Raw genomic sequence first — 24,420 nt, 5'->3', positions numbered from 1 at the left:
GACACAGCAGACAGCAGCTGCCAGAACATCACCTGGACTGGGACAGCTCTGCATAGATCCCATGACTCGGACACAATTTATCTACAAGCTGTGTAAGAATAACCCCCTTCTGGGTAAACGCTGGCACTGGCAATACCCCAAGACACAAGAAGGGACAAAACAGGGACTATCTTGCAGCACAACAATCAGCTCCACAGTACCAAAAGTGACACTCAAGAGCAAGCAATTCCAGATCTGATTTTTAAGACAACTTGGCTCACGTTCCTCCCAGCAGCATCACAGCATCCATTCAATATATATCTCTGAAGGTGGACACCAAAGCCTCATGGCCTGGCATGGCATGGAGGAATACCACCCAGGACAGGTCTGAGAGAAGCCTGCATCCTGCCTGGAGTGCATACACCCCACAGTGAGCAGATTCACCGGACCAAGGGGACCAACCGGTGCTGGGGGCAGTGCACTGCTAGCCACCTGTGGCATGAACAAACTGCATCCCTTTCCCTCATCTCACCTTTCAGCTCAGGAGCCAGAGAGAGCAAAGCCAACACCCCTCACCAGCACAAGGGGAGTGGGCACAGCTTCTCAGGTGCATGGACATGATCCTTCAGCCAGCCCACCCACCGGAAATGAGTTCATACAGCCACAGCAAACCAGAGTTTATTGGCTCGACCCAGTCTGACACTTCAACTGAAGAACGTGACAGTTCGCTACTGCAGTTTCCCACCACAGCCAACAGTGGCCAAATGACAAGCCAGCAACTGTGTTCTTAAAAGAGCACTTTCTGTATGGCAAGGGATGCACAGTGCTCTACAACCACCTGCATTCAACAGAACTAGGGACTTGGATAAAAGCTGCAGACATCAATAGTTTATTGGTATGTTTAGGCAAAAGACACTCAAACTGTAAACTTAAAATAAAAATACTTTCTACCTGTAATAAATTCACCTAGCATTTATTGCTTGACATGTGTTGTGGTTTAAGCCCAGCCGGTAACTCAGAACCATGCAGCTGCTCACTCGCTCCTCCCCCTTTCCCTCCCTGCTCCAGGCGGGATGGGGAGGAGAATCGAAAGTATATAAATCCCATGGGTTTAGATAATAACAGTCCAATAACTAAGGTACCATACACAACCTCTACTACTATCACCAATCATAATAATGATAAAGGAAATAACAAGAGGAGAGAATATAAAACTAAAAGGGGAAGGAAAAAAACCCAATAAACACAAGTGATACACAACACAATTGCTCACCACCAGCCAACCGATGCCCAGCCCAACCCGAGCAGCAATCTGGGCCTTCCAGGTAACTCCCCCGAGTTTGCATACTGGGCATGATGTGCTGTGGTATGGAATACCCGTTTGGCTAGTTTGAGTCAGGCGTCCTGTCTCTGCTTCCTCCTGGCTTCCAGTGCCCCTCCTCACTGGCAGAGCATGAGAGACTGACATATCCTTGATCAGGGTAAGCATTCCTTGGCAACAACTAAAACACTGGTGATTTATCAACATTATTCTCAGACTAAAGCAAAAAACAAAGCACTACACCAGCTACTAAAAAGGAGAAAAATAACGGTTATAGCTGAACCCAGGACATGTTACAGCAAAGAAGATGACGTCTTGTATGTCTACTTAGTTACTTGTATGTACTACCACTTACTTGTCTGCCTACAAGATTACAACCAAGATGGTTGTAATAGAACCGTAATGACAAAATACTCCCACTATCCAAGAATCAGCAACTAATAGTAATGGTCAGTGAATCCCTTCTTTTGCTCTAAGAAGTACATTGACTACCAAGAGACCCAAGAACATGCAAGAGTCCACAGTACAGCAGGTGAGCTATCACTGTGTGAACTTCTCTGCGCAAGGTTCCAATAGTTGTCCGTTACACAAGAAGCAAACCAGAAAGCCAAATTGCTCAGCAGCTTTTTTTAATACTCCATTTTTTGTCAGAGATTATTCCCAGTACCATTTACTACACCAACCTATTAGGTGGCAGCAAAACACCGCAGCACTACAAAAGCAAAAAAAAAAAAAAGAAAGGCTACACAAAACACACTGGTGGCAAACTGCTATCTGACAGGAGCAGTCTGTCTCAAAATTCAAACCTAAGGAGTGGTCAGTTCAAGCACCATAGATTTTCAGGTAACAGCTGAAAACATGAGACCTTCTACAAAAAAAATGAAATACAGAAATGGAAACTGGTAGAAATGTGTGGGCCCTGGGAAAAAAGTGTACAAAAATAGCGCAAGACTTACGATTGAATACAGAAGACCTCAAATCTGGGAGAAAACCAACAGATGTCACTTCACTTTGCCTAACATCTCAGAAAAATATGCGTAAAATCTTCCTCCTTACTGGAGAACAGCAAATGACTGCACAATCCAGAGACAGATTGCTGTGACGCCCTATCTGCTTTCGCTTGACATTGGAGTTATTTGATCTGAGGTCTTTTGTGCTCAGCAGCACCTTTTGGCAGAAGCTGATAGCATAAAAAATCTAACTCAGAATCTGAAATAATAAACGCCCACATGATGACAATATTTAATAATTGCTTATTTCTTTACACAGAGAGTTGCTGGTGTCATTATACAAAGTACACTGATTTCGAATGGCAACAGATATGTTTTACATGGTAACATCTTCAGCTAAGAAGTCCTTGCCTTGGCAGCTGAGTTCAGTCCAAGGATCCCTTTGTAATATAGCCACTTATTTTAAGAATGTGCAGTCGATGCACAAGAATACATCTGTTTTGATAAGCTGTCAAATCAAAAAATGTTCATCTTGACTGCTCATTGGATATGAAAATGATTAAACTAAGTAGCAACACCAACATGATGAAACATATTTTTTCTTTTTCTTTTTTTTGAGGCCCAAATCTAAGCCTTACTTTTGAGAACTTTTTGTTTTCTTTGAAACACTGATTTTTATAGCTGTAGCTTCTCAAGTTTGGCAGAGTTGAAACCTCTCATGCAGAGGCATTGGTCTTAAAGGTATAGATAGACTGATGAAGGATACTCAGATATGAATTTACCTCAGATATGAGGTAAACAGCTATTCCCAAGACTCTGGCTTTCTAAATTCTACCTGAAATACTGATGTTAGCAGAGGTTTATTTTTCAAACCGGTGCCTTTTGAATGCATCAGTCATGTGAATGGAGGTTGCTGTAACAGAACAGGTATTAAACCAGAGGCCTTCTTTTTATAGCACTATAAGTAACCTTTGGTTAATGTGTCAACCTCTCTTAGAGCTGACCCGCCACTGAAATTTTGAGGGACAGATGCTTATCTAAGGTCTATTAGGAATATTCAAGTTAGCAAAATACAAATAAAACCTAACTCATTCAATTCTGAAAATGTAATTAAATAGTATGCTAAATTAATTGTTGCCCTTAAGACTAGAGAATTGTACCATGTTAGTATAGCATTATCTGCCAGACTTAGCAAAAGGATTGTTTGATCATTGTTCTTCCTGTGGGCCACTGCCGTTAAACTTACTCAAGTCCAGTTATAAACAGAAGCTTTTTTGCGTCCTGGATAAGCCCAACTGCGGAAGGTTACCCAGAGCTCTCTTTCTGGAGAAAGCAGTACTTGTTCCTTCCAGAAAAAAAGGCATTATTTTTTAGGGTTTAGCTTTACACAAAAGATGCTGAAGCACTTAAATTGAACTACGTGATTACTGCAAATCTGTCAGCTGAATGCCCTCACTTAGAAAAAGCAGGTTTGTGTATTTTTTTTTTTCCACTTCTGTATAGATTTCTAGCATCTTTCCTGGCTCAAGTACAACTTCAGACTAGTGAAAGGAATAATTACATTTTAATAACAGCATACCATATGCTCTTAAGTACTGACAGTTTGATATCTGGCAACTCACTTACAGAAAGAGTCAGGACTCCCAGAAGACTAATACCTGAGTGCAGAACTTCCTATTCTAAGTAAGCTAAATACTCAGTGAGAGGTTGTGTGAAATGAGACTGTGCAAAAGAGGCACAGGCAAGATTCCCTAAAGCACAGCAGGATGCTTGGGGACAGTGGAGCTGTGGGCCAGCTTTCAGGCAGCAAGACCTGTCCCTCTTGCAAAATCCAAACGAAACTTACATATTATACTTAAGTTTCCTTAACTGAGCAGCTGGCAGATCTCCTTGTGAACACAGCATAAGAAATCCACGTAGGAAGCTCCTCCATAAATACTCTTGTCTTCTACCAGGAAGTGTCGGAAAAGCATCTCTGATTGCTCCCGCTGTTTCACTATCATCAACTGAAAAGAGGAGGGAAACGTATTTTTAGGATATAATCATACTAAATGGAGTTTGGTTTCCCTGCATCTATTACTGCATGCTCTTGGGGGCAGGGGGGACAGAGAGATGGGATGGACAGAAACTAATAAATCTCCACATTTCAGTAGCTGTATTTATGAACAGGAGAGACAGACTAGTGTGACTTAAGGTGTGCAAATAAAATGGCAACCTTTAGACTTAAACTACCTCTGAAAATCTCCTTTGATTAATGAGAATTGAGCATATTTGAGATACTCATGTCTACAATGCATGCTGGAACTCAATGACATACAGGAAAATTCCTGATACATAAAACCTTTTACACCTACCAGTAGGTTTTGTTTTGAACAGGGATGAGGAATAAGTCAGAGAGAAGTTACCTTCATAGCGTAGGGCTTTTGGCTCTGGATATGCTTCAGTACTGACTTAAATTTCTTAGAATATGGATTGTCCAGGTCAGGCAGTGAAGTCTGTTAGAATGAAAGCATGGCAGGTTGTTAAATTCCAGTCACATATCTTATAAATTCAGATGAGATTAGCTGCTGGTAGTAATGAGGTAAACTGCTGGTAGTTATGATGTATTTCATTCTAACCAGGAAAAAAAAAATCTCTCATTTGTTCAAAGATTCATCTGTCTAGGCAAATATTTTAGTTTCATCTAATCACTGTGTGAAAATTCACTATCAGACAGAGTTGTAACTATTGCGAAGCATTTTGTTCCAATTTTAGCAATACCCATTCAATTGGATTTTAATATCTGAAACAGTATAAGTTTAAGAAGGTTTAAAAATGTTGTGAAACCTCCTCTCCTGTAAGCGTTCAGACTGTCAAAGCTTATTTATTAAAGTTTGATGGACGTTTGATGATGATGTATGTTCAGGTGTGCATAAATTGTGAAAAAGGGACTAGTCTCCATCTACTCACAGCCTCCGTTCTGATGTGTGCGAAGGACGGCACATTGAAAAGCCCCTGGATGAGCTCTGGGGGTACACTGACTCCCAGCCACAGGAACATAATCAGACCATTGGCCAGAAGGAAGGCCCCTCCTTCTGAGAGACGTTCCTCAGAGCAGCGGACGGCAGCTGGGATGGCATCACTCTTCAGATCCAGGCTGTGCTGTGGGGCAAAAATGTGCCAGAGTTGTAGACTTGGTGACTTCAAGGTGAGTAAAGCTCTAACCAGATCCTGAAAAGTAACTATGAAAAGGTTTAGCATGTCTTAGTGGTTCCTTTCCTGATTAGAGGAATTAGAAATCAAACGTCCTCTTTCTCAGTTAACACACTGTGTGCAAAGGAGGGCCTGCAGTAAGTGGGGAAACGCAAGAGCAGCACTGATCTTTAGCAGAACTAGCATCTCTCATTAGCATGAGCAAAAACCTTGCTAAATGTACACTTGGAGTCTTTGAGGATGTTGAAGTCAGCAATTGATTATGTTCATTCTCTGTTTTCCATTAAACTAGAGGTTCTACCCTCCCTCCTCAATTTAGTTCAACTAGTGACTACCTTGCCATAAAAATGTAATCCAGCATGGTAGCACTTGCCTGGCAGGCAGAACGTTTCCTGCAGCTGCACAGCTACAAGATGGCAGCATGCTGAAAACAGTTACTGAAAAGGGAGAGATGCACAACCAGCATACTCACAACTGGCAGAAGCTGGGGATAGAAAAACAACTGTGTGTCAGCTACCCCCATAGAGGTGACCAGCTGGCGATAGTAAGCTCGCTCGTCGGTTGGAATTTCTGGCCTACCAACTAGCACGCAGCTCTTGGACAGGCAGTTCATGTACATAGGCAGCACCTTCATTGCATCTGGAAGAACGAGCTGAGAAGCAAAGAAAGCTTGTTAGATGGTACAGCCCACGTGCATGGGAAGGAAGGCTGGACTTTCAGACATTTCAATAAAACACTGATTCTTGTCTTCGAATAAAGGAAAAAACCCAACCAAACAAAACTGGGTTTTGTGTGCTGTTTCAAACCAGAGTGACATCTCATAATATACAATTTCCAGTGTTTATGGGATTTGGATTTAGTTCAGCCATCTTTTGCATATTTTTCTGAAATGGAAAAAGACTTTTGTCAGAAACAGTTGCTGAGAGGATTTGCCAACATGTTGCTGGGTTCAGTTTGACCTCCCCAAATGTTCTGAACTTATAAAAGAATGTCTTAAGTTGAGATAATTTTCAAGTAGTGAGCAACGTAACTAATCGGGTTCCTAGAGCTTCTTACTACCCTTGGGTAAGAAAGGGTTTAACAGCCTTATCTTAATCACCACAGATTTTCCACCTAGACACATCAGGTATTTATCACTCCAGCAATCCATCACCTATGTGCGATTGTTTACTAAGATACAATGTTATTTTTATTATTTTGACAGTGATAGTATTATTTGTCAGAAATTAGAATACCAAAATCTGTAACATTAGAAAAATGAAATCTCTGTGATTCAGCATGTAATTCCAGCAGGAAAAAAAAAACAAAAGGCTGTCTAATTGCTCCCACTGAATCGCACCTGTCATTAATTATATTTGAAAGAAAAGGAAAATTTTCCTTTCTGGCATTGTGATGGTGCAGGAATGGTTGCTCATCTGCTGCAGCGCATGGCACGGGGAGGACGGAGCGCAGGTGGGTTTTACCTGGCTTACTGCCGAGGGGCTGGCACAGTTCTTCCTGTAACACGCCAGCATGTGAGCTGTATGGTTCACCAGCATCTCTCTGACCATCTTTAGCGGTTGGCTTAGAATGGCCTTAAAAGCTACAAATACAGAAGAATAAAGCAGTGTGCTAAAGACAGATGTGTACTCTTGGAAGTGCCTAGATTCTGCTAGCTGCTGGTTCTACTAATTTGGGGTCTATGGCTGTTTTGTAGCCTCTTTTACAGACAACATCTGGGAGGATGTTTATCCATCTTTACAAAAAAAAGAAAAAAAAAAAAGGAAGAAAAAGCCCAACCAAAAAGCCCAAACCTCCAACACTATGTCAGGATGTCCATTTCCACTGCACAGCTTTGTGCATTACATGTTTGTAGCTCCCTTCACAAGCTTTCCTTTATGGCAGTATGACTAAAATACAAAATCTGTCTTTTGAATTTTATAATACTTCAAGAGTTGCTCAGGCTTGGAGAAGCAAGTTACAAAACATGATTTACCCCTAGCTGATCACTCTGGCTCCCCTTCCTTCACCTTCCTTCACCCCAAAGTAAAAAAGGAAAGAAAATCTTTCTGTTACAATTTTACCTGACTTGGCAAAGAAGTTGATAAGCGCATCTGTTTCACAGCTCTTGTAGACATCCGCTAACTGGGAGCTACAATTCAAACCTATATTGTGTATGCGAAGTCTTCTTTGCCCACTTATGGACGTGTAAAGGACAGCACACTGCAAAACAAGTATAAAATACCATTTATTTTTGTTTTAAAACAAAAAAGCTTCACCTGCTTTGTGCATAGAAGGCATATAATTACTTGTGAAGACAGCCTAGCCTTGCAGTACTACTGCAGTGGTGCTGAGAACTGTAGGACCAACATCCCTGTGGTCTTTATGGAAGTATAATAGACATGACTATGACAATAATATGATTGATTCAAAAGCTTATTACTCTCATTTGCTACATGCTGATGGTAGAATCTGGAAACAGGAGTCCACTCATTGTAAGTTTGTAAATCGTACTTTGGGTAATATTTGAATAGTTCAAAAACTCCATACAAACAATGAGATGCTTGCTGAGAAGTGCTCTGCCCATCACATTAGCTCCTGGCAAAAATGGGACAGGAAAACTTTCTCATCTAGAAAAGCTGAGTGGTTCCTTTTACATTAATAACTTGCTTATGAAGTGACGCAAGGTGCTGCTAACCCCTGTAGCCTGCAGCTTCCATTAAATATGGAGGGTGTAATTTAAGAATTTCCTTATGTCTCTAGTTCTACTTCAATATAATGTTGATACTTGAACATAACATGCTGCATTCCACAAGCATGTCTCACATGAAAGAGCTGTAAACATAAATCTACACCCGTCACTGCTGCACCATGGTGCTAGGAAGTGACCTCAGACATACCAAAGTGGGTGTTTCCCAGTGCTGTATTCATACACAGGGATTAACTGCTGACGTATGAAATGTATTTACAGGGGCAAGCTAAAGCCAAGCACAACAGAAACAAAAGGTTCAGATAATTATGTAGCTTAAATTTAAAACCCTGCAAGTTGCAATATTTTCTGTCATCAAATGAGAAAAAGGTCATGACTAAACAAATCTAGAATAGTAAACAACAGCCTCCCAAAGGGCGGAATGCTCCCACTCCTAACAAAAGATGTATTCCAGCATATCTCGGGGGCTTCTGGCATCCCAGTGCCAAGAGCCTGAAGGGGGCAGGGCAGCTAGCTGAGCTTCAACCGCACACGTACCATTTCTGTGTAAGAAGTAATGAATCTTACACACTAAATTAACTTAATAAAATGGGGGAAAAAATAGCTGTTGGGGTCTCAGAGAGCGTTGTGAAAGCATTGTGGCATCATCCCTGAACAGACAGGCAGGTGAGCACACTGACTGTCACAAGGAGCATCATTTGCACTGCAACCTTTGGACACTTAATTAAAACAATTTTTTTTTTTAGTAGTAATATTCTGTCACCAGAGTGTGTGAAAGACGGGCCATGTTCCCATCAGTCCTACACCGTAACTTCTTTTTGTTCTGCCTGCAGTTCTTGCTTACAATTTCACAACATTAGAGGTAATTGGTTTTTACCTGAATTAAGGCTCCACTGTCTTCATTCAGTTTGTCATCATGTTTGAACTCTACTGTCACTGCCTTGTCACAGTCAACTGCTGCCATCTCTACATCTGTGGTGTTGTTCATGTAAATGGCACCAAAAAAGTCTGTAGCCCTGAAGCCTGTAAGATTTAAAAAAAAATAAATACAGCCTTCTATTTAAAAACAGCAAATAAAATTGGCATTACTTTGTGACTTTTCTTTTATGGGCAATCAATTTTGTTTCCTGAAACAGGAATCCTTTTCTTCTCTAGGATGTGCAGCCTCGGGGCTCCACCAACTGTCCTTGCTGATCGCAGTTTCTGACAGTTGGGTGAGTGGGAGAAGCTGATAGGCCATGAAGTTGTGCTGTGACTGTGAGATCACCCAGAACCTTTTGAGCCATTGACTTGGCCATGTTGTGTGGGTCTGTTTCTCAGATACTTGCATCTGAGGTAAAAAGGAATGCTTGAAAAGTAGACACAGTAAAGTCATTTGATGCAGGAAAACAAAGGAACATACAAGTGTTTTTTATACAACTTCCCTGCAATCCAAGATGCATGCATAATGATCAGAAGCCTCACAATTAAAACATAATTATTATGGAGGCATTTACAGGAAAGGCACTTTCTTAGCCTATCCAATTACTTTCCAAGAGGTATGAAATGAAATTCAAGTGATGTGTACAGCACTATATTATTTAAAATTATATATTCTCACATGCATTCACGTTTATTTTCATTCCCAGCGGGCCCCATTACCTGTACTTGTCCGAACCCTCATTACTGCATCAAATCCAGTCTTTTTTTCTATGTTGTTCCTGAGGTCACTTAAGAACCGTGGGCTGTCGGCATCGAGCTAGAACCACAAAGCAAGAGCAAAAACCGCAGTTCACCACCGGGTGGCAGCAGCACGGCAGAAAACCAACCCTCTCCCGGCTTTCCGTGACCCCCCATCCGCGGCATCAAACAGGCTCCTCTCATATGTAACATCTCTCTTTTTTTCTTTAAAAAACATATTTTAAAATGTTAGCTGTTGTTTTGTTAACAGAAGCATATGTACACAGGTATCCACCAATACATCACTAGGCCTGGACATCAAGGATTTCTATTAAATCAAATGACATCCAGTACCTTCTGCTCTTGGACTTCACCTTACAGCCTGACTAGGATTTTATGGCACAGCCGTAACAACCGCTGAGTAGCCTTCCTGACTGTGCAAAAAATGCTTCTGCAGGTCAGCTCCTGCCACAGAGAAAGTCCCCTACTGCCCAAAGAGATTCTCTGTGAGACTGTACACAAGGGTACAACAACCTTGTGTTGTGCTTTTTGGGGGGTCTTTATTGTAAGCATTTGTATCTCTATACACAGGAATAACTGACTTCCCTGCTCCCATGCCAGCATAGTAAGCAAGTGGATTTGATTTTAAGATATCAGCCAGATTATTATTGTTTCAAAAGATATATTTGAGCCTGATCTGCCATTGCTAAGTTTGAATTGTCTCCCCTGATTTTTACAAGTAAAAGGTAGAGAGACTACAAAACTATGTAAAGTAGTATCAAAGCACACACTGGAATGCAAATAAAAACAACAAATCCCCAGGAGTTACTACACAAGAGGCAGGAAACCTGCCACACTTACCTGGAAATTGCTGTACTTGTACAGTGTTCCTCCAGTGTACAGTGTGACAAGACCCATGGAGGCTATGTCCACATATTGATTTGGGAAGAGGAACAAATTCACACAGCAGCCATTGGCCACACAATCCCTGGCTAAGGGCTCATAAGAATTTACTTGGGGCTGGAAGAGCGTCTGCACAGAATTAAAGAATACAAGTGTCATAACATCAATTAACTGTTGGTAGCCAGCCACAATCCAAATGTCCACTTGAAGAAAAAAAACATTAAGTGGAACTTGTGAGGTGTGGATTTAATGAAAAACATGTTGCCCCTGCCTATGTACTGTATGTAGGGAACCAATTTCAGTAAGTTCTTAGAGAACTAAGTCAGTTAACAGGCAGGCAGTAAAAGCTCTTCATGGGTGAAATTACTGATTTGCTGCCCGGATTTTCCGTTATTGATGGGAATGGCTGCTTTACCGTACTTCGACTTTCAATATTCCTACATAATCAGGGCACACTAAGAATGGGAACATTTTCTAATTCAACAACACACCGTCGCAAAGAAAATAAATGAAAAAAGGTGGAGGCTCTATTAGAGAAATTCAGCACAGTAGCAGTCCCTTGTTAACTTAGAGCAGAAAATACCTTTTCTTTATCTGTATTGAGTAGTTTTTTGTCATCTCTGTTCCTCAGCTTCCCTGGTGCTTCTGCAGTTGGCAATGAAGAATGGAAAATAAACAATTTTCCAGCACATTCTGCAGCCTGTTCCAAAGACACCATATTGGCATATTTGTAAGTGCTAAGATGAAAAAGCCTGATTTTCACACATTGTGGCATCTCAGAGAACAGTGTAAACTTTCTGCAAATTCCTCAGAGCTAAATGATTCATTTGCAGACTCAAAACTTAACAGATGTAAGTCCCAAAACAAACTGGGAATTTTACATCAGTGAATTCCTTAGCCTAGCACATGGATATAGAATGGTTAGGGCTGGAAAGGACCTTAAGATCATCTAGTTCCAATGTTGGCTGATGCATCATTACTGTAGTTTCTATAGAGAAGTTTTAAAATCTTGATGGGCAAAACTAGGAGTATCTCTCTTGGAGACTTCCCAATTGGATACAAGCATTATGCAGCAACCACCAAGCATAAAAAGTACAAATACTACATTGGAAAACTTAAAACGAAACATAATTTAACAGAAAAATTATTTCTTTCCCTTCAGGCACACTAGTGATCGCTACACTTACAGATGAGTGACAATCACACTCCTGTACTAGATTCCACATTCAAATCTACACTAAAAGGCAGGAGTATCAAAACTTACAATGAACATCTCCTCTTATCAGTAAGAAACAAAGTAACTGCCATTTTTATTCCAGTTTTCTATTCTTACTTAGAACACTAATGAGGACATAATATTTACTGAGATGACAGACTCCTGACAGAAACCCCTGAATTCTGAAAAAGAGTTTAACAACAGTGGCAGTGTCACAGGCCTCTTTGTACTATAAACAAGCTTTTCCATCAAAACTTAGAAAATCCAGTTTATTGCTTACTACTGAGACAGCTAGTGGGAATGAACAAAACAAACTAGACTATTTCAGCTGCAATCCTCAGGTCCAGCTGCCCAAGCACTTCAGGGCTGAACCAAAGTGAAAGAGAAGTGAAATAAAAAAGAGTGAGCAGTTCTGAGGTCTTGAAGTACAGAAGCAGCTCAGTGTGATGAAGGGAAGGAAGAGGAGTGATGGATTTGTCCTTTTCCTGCTCCAGAATTAGCCACACATCCAGGTTAAAACTGTCAATACCCAAGACCACAGACACAGATCAGCTTTGGTACTCCTCCTATTGAAGATCTTGAGATGTTCTCAAGATATTCCACATTTCAAAATAAGCCAAGGCATACTTCTGGGAAAACAAGAAACCTCTTTGCTATGGCAGAAATGCAACTGAAGACAGTGTCTTACATTTTATAGAGCAGAAATTTCACCTCTAGTATTTCAAGCATAAGTATCTTTAGTCACAAATGCTAATTTCAATGCCTTTTAAGAAGCATTCTGCTGAAGACTGAGTTACCAAATATCTGTTTGTCATGATATGCAGCAGGAATTACTGACACTGTTTTTGACACACTTTCTAAAATGTATGTGTATTATTTCTAAAAGTGTATTAAAATTAATCCCAAATAGGACCACAATCCATTTTAAATTTTTTTAGACAAGAATCATCTTCCTGAGCACAGGTATATGCATATTAATAATTCACAGTGGAAATCTTTACAAATTGTAACTTAAAAAAACTGAGCTAAATGAAAAGCTTACTTAAGAGCTGCTTTCTTTTATAGCCAGCACCAAAGTCAAGTATTATGGAAGAGGACTGTGACAGAAACAGTAACCAAACATGTTTTGCACACACACCTTCCGGTGTAAGAAAATGGGTATTAATCAAATATTTAAGAAACAGACTTGAGCAATGTTCTGTATTTTCAACGAATTTATCTACTCAAAGCTCATGCTTTACTTATACACAGCTTACAGATAAATCAACTATTTAAAAACACCACTGGCTGTTTTTTACTCCTACAAATCTTGTGATGAATCATGGTGGCATCCTTTTAATTAGCAGCACTTCTTGGAAATGTCAGCATTTCAGAGGGTGTCCTGGACATACAGAAAGTGACTGAGGATGCATCATGACCTGGGGATTAATTTTCAGCAGTACACAGGCTGCGAAAATAGTTAAGCAGAAACCCTCCACTTCCCTACCTGATTCAGTCATAAGTCATCATAAATATCTTATTTTTCACAAGAAATCTGCAGAAGCAGAAGAAAGGGCAAAATTGTATCTCACACTGACTCCTTTCCCACCCTCCACACATGCAAGGATGGGTTATCTGTGCAAACATTCAGAGTATCTATTAGTTCCTCCTGCAGTAACTACATCCTTTTTTATTTCTCTCAAATGCTGAATGAGAAATAGACTCCTGCTTCTCATTTTCTCCTAAACATCCATTCTATGTAGCAGAGACTCTAGGGACTGGCTTCCCCCAAAAAAACATAATCTGGAAACACATGTATGCCTGTGAGTGTTCTCATTTTGACTAAAGCAGTTCAGACATACTGTTACAGTACTGGAACATTAGTGCTGGAAATAATTTGTGCCTTTTTTTTTTTTTTTTCTCATTTTCCATTGTGATTTGTAGGAGACTTGGGACTGGCTTTTAGCAAATGGAACTTCTGCAGCTTATCAAGTCTTATTCTCACTTCTGTAGAGAGGAACATTCTAACCTTTAGTGCCTCCATGCCAGCCTGGATAACAGGAGCGAAGATGGTCTCACTCTCATTAGTGTCTGCAAACATCTCTGGAATCTGGTCCAACAAGCTATGAAAGAAGAAAGGATCAGTGTTTCAGCTGGTTAGTTATTTGGAATACTCCCCAAACTACCTTGTAACATACCAATTCAGATAGGAAAATTCTGATTGCTCAATTTCTTAGGATTCCAGCCAGAATAAAACAAAATAGGTATTTTTAAATTCTAGGAGATGTGTTATTTCAAACCTGTTAACAAAAAGGAACATGCAATAAAAAAAATAAATAAAAAATAAATAGCTGAAAGTTAAGGAGTTCTGGTGTTCTGTGAGTCCTTAGATCATATCCAGGTGTGCATCCTATACATTGCAAGAGGAAAAATATGCAATATGGCACACAGCTGCTACCCCAATCACATTTCTGAAACAGCACAGCTTAAGATGCATGGTCTACACCTGGCCTAAACATGCTTTCCAACTGAGCACTGGGGGGATTGTTGATATCCCTTTTTCTTTGCTTCAGAGGTGGAACTATAGGACTTGAAGCATCTGATGGCTTCTACAGTATTTCAATAAACACATGTACCCTGCCATCCCCAATAATAGAATTGACTAAAAGGATTAATGCATATGATAAGCTTTCATATCTTATTCTCATATGGACTAATCATACTTTACTTGATAACAACAGATCGTGAATCCTGGAAGTTAACAAGGAAACCATCCAGCAAAGGAACAAAAACTTCTCCGACATCAGAGACCACCATCATCTGAGGCTGAGCTAAGCTGCTTTTAACATTAAAGAAGTGGAGGACCTTGTTATAAGTGACAAAACCAACTTGAATTGCTGAGCATTCCTCTTGCTCTTCTCTGTAAGAAAACCAAAACCAACTGGTTATAATTCTGAATTTCTGATCTTGCAATAAAAGCATTCCTTTGCAATGCAAGGCTGCTTTCAGATCATCATCCATACAGGGAACAACAAAGCAAACAACAACCAAGTTATGTAATGACATCAATCTTTGCCTTAGTCCAAATTAAAACACCCTGATAAAAATCAAATGCTGTATTGCTTACTTTTTAAAAAAATATATATAAATTTACATCAACCCTATCAACTGCATTCCATCCAAGCAGTGAAAAATCCCTAAGATAAATAATAAACCAGGGACAATTTTTTCAGATACTGCTCTTATCTGTGGTGGTCTGAATATCCAGTTGCTTCTATCACAGTTTTAAAGATCAGCTGTAATGCAGTGGCCAGTTGCCTATACATCTCATAACCTATTTAATTATTTTTCAAGTCTCAGAATGAGATGTCTGGATCACAGATACAGAAGTGCTTTCAAGTATTTCTTTGGGCTTTTTGTTGTTTGTGTGTTTTGGTTTTTTTTTTGGTGTGGGCTTTCTTTTTGTTTTTAAATTATATAAAAAATCATATTTGCACAACTAGTGTGATTTTTCTGAGCTCATAAGCACAACTTTTATCAACACATTTATCTATTTTTCTAAATACAGTCCCAGGGGTTTCTGGTTTGGAACACATAAGCTTGAAAATGTCTGCTCCAAAATGTCAAGCAAGCAAATAATGTGTTTTCAGCTATGCTGCAAGTCTACAAAACCAGAGTTCTTAATACCAGGTCTCAAGACACCTACCTTAATCCTTTCTAACTTCTCAGCCACTTCAGTGGCTGTGCAGCACTTCCACAGCCATAGCTGGAGAAGGCCTTTAGACCAACCAGCCCTTTTGTGACACAGACTGCTTTGCTACCCCAAGTCTTTCCTCTCAAAGATACGGGCACAAGATGAATTCCCAGCACAGTGCTCTCACCTCGTGGTAAGAGCAGAATATTTCTGCAGCTGTCTTTGTCCAGCAACAGAAAATGAACACACCTTTGTGTCTCAGCACCAAAATAGAAGTTTCAACATACATTTTGGTAGAATGCCTTAAGTTGTTGTTTTTGGGGTTGGGTTTTTGGTTGAGTTTTTTTTTTTGTTTTGGTTTGCTTTTTTGTTTGTTTGGTTGGTTTGTTTTTTTTTTAAATTACTATTACTTAAAGACCACAGATGAGTCTAAAGAAACTGAAGGATCTGCCTTTTCTTTGTGTTTTTCTATTGCTTTTTTCAGAGAACATAAAAACTTTGGCCCTGCAAACATTATTTAGCAGCAGATATCTGCAGAGTGCTGTGAGGAGAAGAATTATTGTGTCTTTTTTTGTAATGCAGATACACTTGCTTTCATTTTCTTCCACTTTCCCTGTTCAAGCTTAGGTTTTTCTTATCTTCAAAGTCATGACCAATCCTGATGGAAAGCTCTGAGATATGTTCAGGATAGTATCAAACACTTGTGTCTCTAGGATAACCTTCAATGACAAAGTACTTCAGAGGTGGCCTTACATGGGCATCTAACAAACTAAACCTTCACCTTGCACTGGAATTTCTTTCATGCACAAAGATCCCAGAAGGACACGATATATGATTTTTAACACACGCCACCCTATCTCCCACCCTTCCTCACATTGCTCTCTCCATTTAAACCTGTTTACCCTCTGCAAGTATTGTTATTTGGAATGTATTTTCTGTATGTTCTTCAATGCTTTTATATGGCTTCACTGAGAAACAGCCACTTAATTTCCCAGTTTTCACTGTTCTCATTTAACTATATGTGTCTGCATTATTTAAACTTTAATGAAAACTACCCTAATACACTAAACTGAAAATTATACTAAACTACAATAAAATAGTACATTGGCATTAATATTGACCAGTAGTAATACTACTATCGTGTGTATAATGCTCACAAAGCAAATGTGCTATATTTAATAAAATATTTGTGGCCTAGAAGATCTTTCTCCTCTCAAGGACAGAGAAGTCATACAGCAGAGTTTTAGAAGCTTTAAAAGTTTTGCTAATTAACAATAAGAGCTAAAGACACAAGCCACCAACACTATGGCTTTAGAGAGACTTGCCATTCTTGAGTATTCTGGTTTTGGTATTTTCTGTTTAATTTAATGAGAAAGGAAGCATTGCAGTAAACAGAACTTTACAGCAAGCTACAAGCTGGGTGGTAGCTGATACCACCATTAGAATTCACTACAAGAAAGGAAAAGAATGCAAGCTACACGTGCAGTTACTATGACAGATTTTTTCCATTCATAGAGTAAGCCCAGACATCAACGTTTAAGAAATGCCAGCAGTGAAAATTAACATTTGGTCACTATCAGCTCAAAAATGCCTGTACTGTAAATCTAGACATTTTCTGTTGCTTGTTTTTACCTCTCAACATTCAAACTTCCATGAAAAATGCTATGGAGTAAGTTAACCAAAACACACTTTTATTTCTTTACCTTGGAAGTTTACCTAGAAGAGTCTTGAGCTCATCACATATGAGTTTAACCAGACCACTCTTGATGTTTCTGTACGATACATCAATCATGAAGATATAAGCTGGTGGCTTTGGAGGCTTGTTATTCTACAGAAAAAAATGACCATTTACAGGGAAAATTACACAGTGCCCTGCTATGTAGAAAAATTTACAAGTAGTACCTTAAGGCAATCTAAATACAGCACTCAATTGTTTGAAAAATGCTATGGATCATAAATAGTAACTACTGCAGAAAGCTGACACGCACTGGGTAAAGTCCACTCCTGGAATAAAACATTGTTACTGGAGAACAGCATCCTTATGGAATAAAACATGTAAAGGTTAACATTTTACCAGGTAAGATGAAACACAAACATCTTCTGCTGGAATTCAAGCGTTTAAACAGATTTGCCTTTTGGCTTTTTCTGTACCCATATGGATTTTGCATTCCCTACATCAATATGCAATACCATTTTGTTAATGTTAATGTTTACATTCAGTCTTTGTTAGCATTTGTCTCTAACAACTGTTAAGTGATTTCCAACCAATCTGGAAACAGAAAATACAACTTAGGTACTGAACCAGAATTACAGTATCGCAGTTCTTAGAAGTACTAAGTGGTGGTCATCTGCCACCTATCTGTCATGCTGCAGGGCATTCTAGACAGCTGAACCGTACTTTCAGGAATAAGATGACTTTGTGTAAGACAAGCAAAGTATGAGAGTGGAACATTCAATGTATAGAGCTGCTGCATACACAGCAGTGACTTGGGCTGGTATGGGTTCTTTAGGGAATTCCTCTTATTCATAATGTAAGTGGCAATCAAATTGGGACATACACTACTGACGCGAGTTTCTGTAATAAGAAAAATGTAAGATGCTTTGTTTCCAAATAAAGCAGTGTAATACTTAGAGAAGTATCCAGGAAGAAGATCATATAAAGTGAACATTGCAACAGTAATCATCATACCTGATGATTATAAGATTGGTTTCCCTAATTCCCGTTAGGATAAGCACTGCTCATTACTGGGTGTCAAATTCAGGACAGCTTTTCAATTATACTGTTTCACTGCCTTCACAATACAAAGTTCTGACCCCTCAACCAAACTAAACTTCAGAAAACTCCATGTAAGAAAACCATCATCCAACCCTTGAATTATGATTTACCTGTAGTCCCTGGAACACTTTAAAATTAATATAATGCCCTTGATCTCTCCTTATTTGAATCATGTAAATCAGAATTAGTTCCTGTAAACTAAAACCATGCAGCATTTTTAAAAGCGGTTCTGTTTACTGTACTTGGATTCTATTTTCAAAAACTGTATCAAACACTACTTTTAAACTCTTGTATCACATTGCCTTTATAAAGAATCCCTGCATAAGTTCTGACAAATATATTGTAGAAACAAGGACTTGTGCTCTTGGCACATTCACTTTGCATGAGCACAATAATGCAAACCAGCTGTTATTTGTTAACATTTCTCATAGCTGTACATCCTTGTCATTTGATAAGCACAAAAGGAAATGGCTTTTCAGTTCTGGTCTTAAACTGGATTTATAAAAGAATTAAATCTTTGCAACTTCGAGCAAAATGAAAAACTAATTGTAAAATAACGTTAAAGACTGTAACATTTAATGACTTAGCATGACTGTTAATTTTGTAAGAGATTTCCCTTTTGGAACATTCTAGTAAGGCTATTGATGGGTCTTTGCAACAGGACAGACCATTCTGGATGACTTACCAAGTAAACTCCCCAAATTAAGCTATATGACAAAAGCCACTGCACCGAAAGATGCTCTGTGATGTTAACTGCACCAGACAGGGTTACACTCCAGAGCAGAGAAGAACTGTGAAAACGGCACCAACCATTTCGTACACACGATTTTTCAAAAGCTGAGCTGCCCGAAATCAGCAAAGCTTAACTGAATTTGATAGAACAATACTGGATGTGCACTGAGGATCCCGCACTGTATTTCTGTAACACCTCACGATCTCTCCTGTTCTGGGGTTTAACCCACACTGCAATAAAATTCATATAGGTCACCTCAGGGATTTCACTGGATTTTGGAGAAGTACCCTAGTGAGAAAGCAGAATTAAACCTTTTCTTCTCATTTTCTTCATACCAGCAATACTTTGATGGTCTGAGGAAGTTACCAGTCTCTACTTCAAAGCTTTGTAGGGCCCAGTTGCCTTTCCCAACCTTTTCACAACCTCAGTTCAATGACAGGAAGAAAATTCTGCCTGATTTTAGCAAGAACAGAAAAATACGTCCAAAATGTGGATAGACGTAAAGTGATCTGAAGTTTGAAAAGTTTAAGTAACTTACGCTTTCAGAAGTATCAAATAGAGTTTTCTAATAAAATCAACTACATACAGTTACAGTGACCTGAGTGGGCTGTGGGAAGAATTCTTTAGTGTGTTAATACTGGAGAGAGAACCCATTCCATTGTACTTACTGGTCAGAATACTAAAACTACACTTGCCAGGAAAAGATTAAAGGTCAAATTCCCTTGCGAAGGTTTTCAATATGGGGAAGGCAATTCTGGCATGCGTCTTGTCTTAAAAAACAAAAGAAGACATGCATCTAAAATGCAACACTGCATCAGAATGTCAACAGTGCAACATGATAGCTAGGACCAAATAAACACCCATGAACAACTGGTCATCCACCAGTTTGCTGCACTATTTATTACTCTCACTTTCTAGTCTCATACTCTGCAGCACAAAATAATAAAACATTATATTCTCCACATCACATCTGTCTAAATTTTCTAGAATGTTCCTGGACTCTGATATTCAACTTACAGATGTGTTTACTGTAAGTATTTAAAGGATTTTGTTTGTTTTGACATAAAATTGTAAAATTAGTTTTTACAATTTTGAGTATTGGAAATACTCACTCGGCAATAATCCAAAGTAGCAACATATTCATAAGATCCCAGATACAGCTCAGGCCTTTCACAGTGGTCTACCCGCTGGCCAGTGTGGTCCAGATGTTGAAAGAAGAACGGAGGGACTAAAAGCCAACACAAGAGCAGGAAAAAAAAGGTTAGGTTTTGGGGAGAGGGGAACAACCTGGCAACTTCTTTCACCACATACAATGGTGAAATATGAAATATACTATTGCATGTGTATAACTACCCTGTTACTGATCGAGGAAAGAGTTGCAATGTTGGTGTGTTTTTTTTTTCCCCAACATTGGCTTAAAAAACCCCAAGCAAACAAAAACACAGCGATATTCTAGTAATGACAGTTCCTTTTGTATTTGGAGTACAGGGTGTATTCCCCTATAAATGTTCACATACTCCCACCTCTACACTGTCAGGTAAAACTGACCCAGGTCATTTCCACAGGCAGGAGTCTTTTACCTGGACCTAACAGTTTGTTCACAGGTTCACAACCCTGGGCTACTGTACTGCAAAGTGCATCGGGAACCTTCTGCAGATACAGATATAAGGTGCATAACTCCAAAGCAGTTTGCCGCCACCAATTTCCATACAGCTAGTCTGATGGTTAGAGTCATACTGAGGAGGAAGAGTCACATATGGGTTTTAGCTCCTCTTTCCTCAATCAGTGTATATTTAGAATGCTTATTTTTCACATTGTTGCCTGCAAAAACTGAATGTGCATGTGAATGGCGGAAGTATCTACTTAGTGCGTTGGCTGTTTTCAGCCCTCATTAAAATTTTATTTTAAAGTGCTATCTGAGTTGGATATAAGATAGCACAGTAATATAAAGCATGATTTAAAATGGACACTAGATCTTAAATGTCTTTCTTAAAATGTTTACAATGCATTTAAATTTCTCTTTATAAGAGTTTAAACTGGTAAACTATGAAATTTGTTATCTGCTATGCTTGCACAAATATTTGAGAGTCAGACAGAAGAGGAGTTGGAATGGGTCTGTCAAGGTTCATGTGTCAAGAGCTGAAAAGACTACTGTATTAGGGAAAGCACTATACCACTGTGATCCAGCTGAGGAAATCCAACTTGATACAAATGTCTAGAAAGGCTAGTTCTGCCAAAGATTTGGGATTTAGCCAAGCACATGAGAACAGTTATGAGTCACATGCAGCACACTTGAACAAATATGGCATGGTATCCTCTGTGAAAACCAACACTTGTCACAGTAAGATTAATAGGTTATTTAACCACTGCATCCACCGTCACAGACAGAACTGGGCTAACATGGTTCTAAATATTTGGGTTTTGCTGGACACTTAGATTTCTTAAATAAATTAATTCTGTTGACAGAGAAGTTGCTTTCCATTAGCTATACAAGCAGCCCTGTATTCAATGTTAACACTATATTTTTAAATGGAGTTTTGAATGTATCAGACTGGACTTCATGAGCCAGCATTATTTTTCATACATTTTGTTTTAAACTGTACTGAACAAATTTTGCTATGCATTTTCTTGTGTACTTTTTGAGGGTTTTAAAAAATTATTTATTTGTGAAATAGGCCTAGTTACTGCATCTCACTGAACTATTTTCTCATCAAGCCAAGAAAATAATTTTAGGGATATAGTTTCTTTTTAGTTTTATAGAATTTGTATGAATGACACATCAGAACAACAACACTTACCATCATTTACACAGTTGCAAAATCCACACTGGTATCTCCTTCCACCTTCGATAAACTGCATGAAGGGACACATATAAGCTTTGCACCGGTTGCATCGGATTGGTCCAGTCTCACCATGGCTTACAACATAAAGAGGAGTCTAGATGAAGAAGTACATGAAGTTTTAAAATGCAATGCAAATTTAAAACCAAATAAAGTGAGCTAGAGGGACTTAACTCTTGTTAAAGACCACCTCATCAGCAGATGATTCGTTGTTCAGCATTCACCCAAAATCTGCAGAATGACTCAACGCCACAGCAGCTAAATTTACAAGTTCACAGGCTGTATTCTGACATTTGAGAAGAAACTTCTTCTCAGTGAGGGTGACAGAACACTGGAACAGGCTGCCCAGGGAGGTTGTGGAGTCTCCTTCCCTGGAGACATTCAAAACCCGCCTGGACACATTCCTGTGTAACATTATCTAGGTGTTCCTGCTCCGGCAGGGGGATTGGACTAGATGATCTTTCGAGGTCCCTTCCAATCTCTAGCATACTGTGATACTGTGATACTGTGATTTATCAGTAATCAGTAATCAGATTTATCAGAGAGAGTAAAGATTCACACCAAATGTCTATAAAGTTTCGAAAGCATTGGAAGTTCAGGGCTCCAAGCTCATTTTCTCCAGCAAGGGGTTTTTACAGCTCATTAAGTGAAATCTGCTGGAGTCAGGTATTTTGCCTTCTCTGCGAGATCTGAGCTCATACTGAAGAAATCTACTGCTGCTTGTCTATTGCAAACAGGTATTTACTTAGAAAGCTTCTAAAATTTTTTTCTAAATGCTGCCCCTGCAATGCTGCCATGTTACATGCTATACTAACATTTAAAGTTGTCAGGGCCACCAGCTACAGCAGATATAGAAGAAATAATAATAGTTACTGAAGGAAAGTACATACAGCAAATACAGTATCTCAAGCACTTGTCAGTTTAATTACACTGACCATGCGTGCTTCTGGCCTCTGCCAGAGGCAGAGCCAGCTTCTAGCCTCTGCCAAAAACCACAGCATTTTCCAGATGCCTCTTTTCAGTGTAGCAATTGAAAGAGCCCTGTGATTATACTTAATGTTAGAAAAGACATACTTGAAACTACTATAAAAAAGAAGTTTGCTCAATTATTTATGAAACTCAGTGTTTTGTATATTCCTTTTTTCTTACTTCCTTCAAGCTCAACTAAAAACTTGTGAACATAAGAATGAGAAAAGAAATCCAGAGTTTAGACACATTACAGATCGCTACAAGAGGAAAAATGCTGACATCCTTTGAATGTTAAACCATTACCACTACCATATTCACTTTTTTTTTTTTTAATTATTCTGCTTCTTCTGATGGAATGGACATATTTCATCTATTACACACTTTATCTTTTACTGGAGCTTAAGAGTCTTTGAATATCTAAAAATATCCTTCCTGTCCTAGCATTCACTGCTTACATATGTTTTGTTTGTTTATATATTGCAAAGACTATTTTACTCATTCATTTCTCCAAAGGGTTTAATGCTTTTTGCTAAGGATTTTATACAACAAATAGATTTTTACTACATGGGTATTCTGAAATATCAAAATTAAGACATTTACATAAAAACATCAATAATAAAAAAAGAAATGCCATGAAGTTCAGAGCCCAGGTGTCTACATTCTTACACATACTTAATGAATTATATTTTTAAAGACAGCAGAAATAAAAGCAATGTTGGGGTTTTTTTTAATTTGTCTTTCATATTTGGAAAAAAAATTTAGCCTTCCCCTCCATTTAAGTTTCTTTTAAAGAAACTACCTATTACAAAGTCCTTTTTAAAATACAGGGTTGGAGCCTCAGCAGCCTAAGGGATATGTCTGCAAAGATTTACAAGCATGTTTAGGTTTATGTATCAAACGATTGTCTTGAAGTTACTGAGATTATCTGTAGTGCATGAAGTTAATACATGTGCTCAAGTCCTAAGAAATTAGAATCCACAGGCAATGTTCTGTAAACCTATACTAGGCTGGTTTCTGTTTTGTCTTGCCCAGAGAAATAAAGGAGGCTAGCAAAAGCTAGCTACATTTTCTTTCTAATAAGCTTGCAGAAATTTAAAAAAAAAAAAAAAAAAGATAAAAATGTACAAGTCAAAGAAGCAAAAGCAACCAAAAATGCTAAGGGTTTTGTCCAGGAAAGAAAAATCCTGCAAGGAATCTCCATGTGTACCTTTACTTATTTATTAGTTATAATTTTTTATAATTAAATGAATCCACATTTTTAGTATCTTCTTTAAATATCTAAAATATTTTAAAAAATTACCTCAATAATGAACACATATAATAATAATGCTATCTGTCTGATAATTTCAGAATAAGCACTCAGACTGAAAGCATCAAAACCCCACTTCTTGACAGGAACACTATAGTTGTGAAAGAAACTTTACCTCAAAAATACTGAAATCTTCCAGGACATTACACTGTAAAATCAGACATTCTGCCCATAAAGTAATTTCTGTTTGGGTGTGTAAACAACTGTCAAA

At 38.7% G+C, this 24,420-nt stretch overlaps 1 protein-coding gene across 4 annotated transcripts in view; it reads right to left on the bottom strand.

The window, feature by feature from the left end:
- Positions 1-2,515: 2,515 nt before the first annotated feature.
- SEC24D (SEC24 homolog D, COPII coat complex component) overlaps positions 2,516-24,420 on the bottom strand; it is a 55,623-nt gene continuing 33,718 nt past the window's right edge. For all 4 annotated transcript variants that reach the window (XM_057429910.1, XM_057429912.1, XM_057429911.1 and 1 more), the window contains 15 exons: positions 21,890-22,028; positions 20,204-20,319; positions 17,286-17,410; positions 14,617-14,808; positions 13,918-14,011; positions 11,277-11,393; positions 10,652-10,822; positions 9,773-9,869; positions 9,009-9,154; positions 7,506-7,644; positions 6,906-7,024; positions 5,915-6,094; positions 5,200-5,391; positions 4,656-4,745; positions 2,516-4,256 (listed from right to left, as the gene is read on the bottom strand). In XM_057429910.1, the coding sequence (XP_057285893.1) occupies positions 4,116-4,256; positions 4,656-4,745; positions 5,200-5,391; positions 5,915-6,094; positions 6,906-7,024; positions 7,506-7,644; positions 9,009-9,154; positions 9,773-9,869; positions 10,652-10,822; positions 11,277-11,393; positions 13,918-14,011; positions 14,617-14,808; positions 17,286-17,410; positions 20,204-20,319; positions 21,890-22,028 (2,058 nt within the window). In that variant the 3' untranslated portion in view covers positions 2,516-4,115. The remainder of the gene's footprint in view (positions 4,257-4,655; positions 4,746-5,199; positions 5,392-5,914; positions 6,095-6,905; positions 7,025-7,505; positions 7,645-9,008; positions 9,155-9,772; positions 9,870-10,651; positions 10,823-11,276; positions 11,394-13,917; positions 14,012-14,616; positions 14,809-17,285; positions 17,411-20,203; positions 20,320-21,889; positions 22,029-24,420) is intronic.

The sequence above is a fragment of the Pezoporus wallicus genome, unplaced genomic scaffold (genome assembly GCF_028554395.1).
Source record: "Pezoporus wallicus isolate ANWC-B61680 ecotype Strahan unplaced genomic scaffold, APGP_CSIRO_Pwel_v1 contig_5690, whole genome shotgun sequence".
Lineage (NCBI taxonomy): Eukaryota > Metazoa > Chordata > Aves > Psittaciformes > Psittacidae > Pezoporus > Pezoporus wallicus.
The sequence above is the reverse complement of the archived record's forward strand: the minus strand, read 5'-3'. Positions and strand labels throughout refer to the sequence as shown.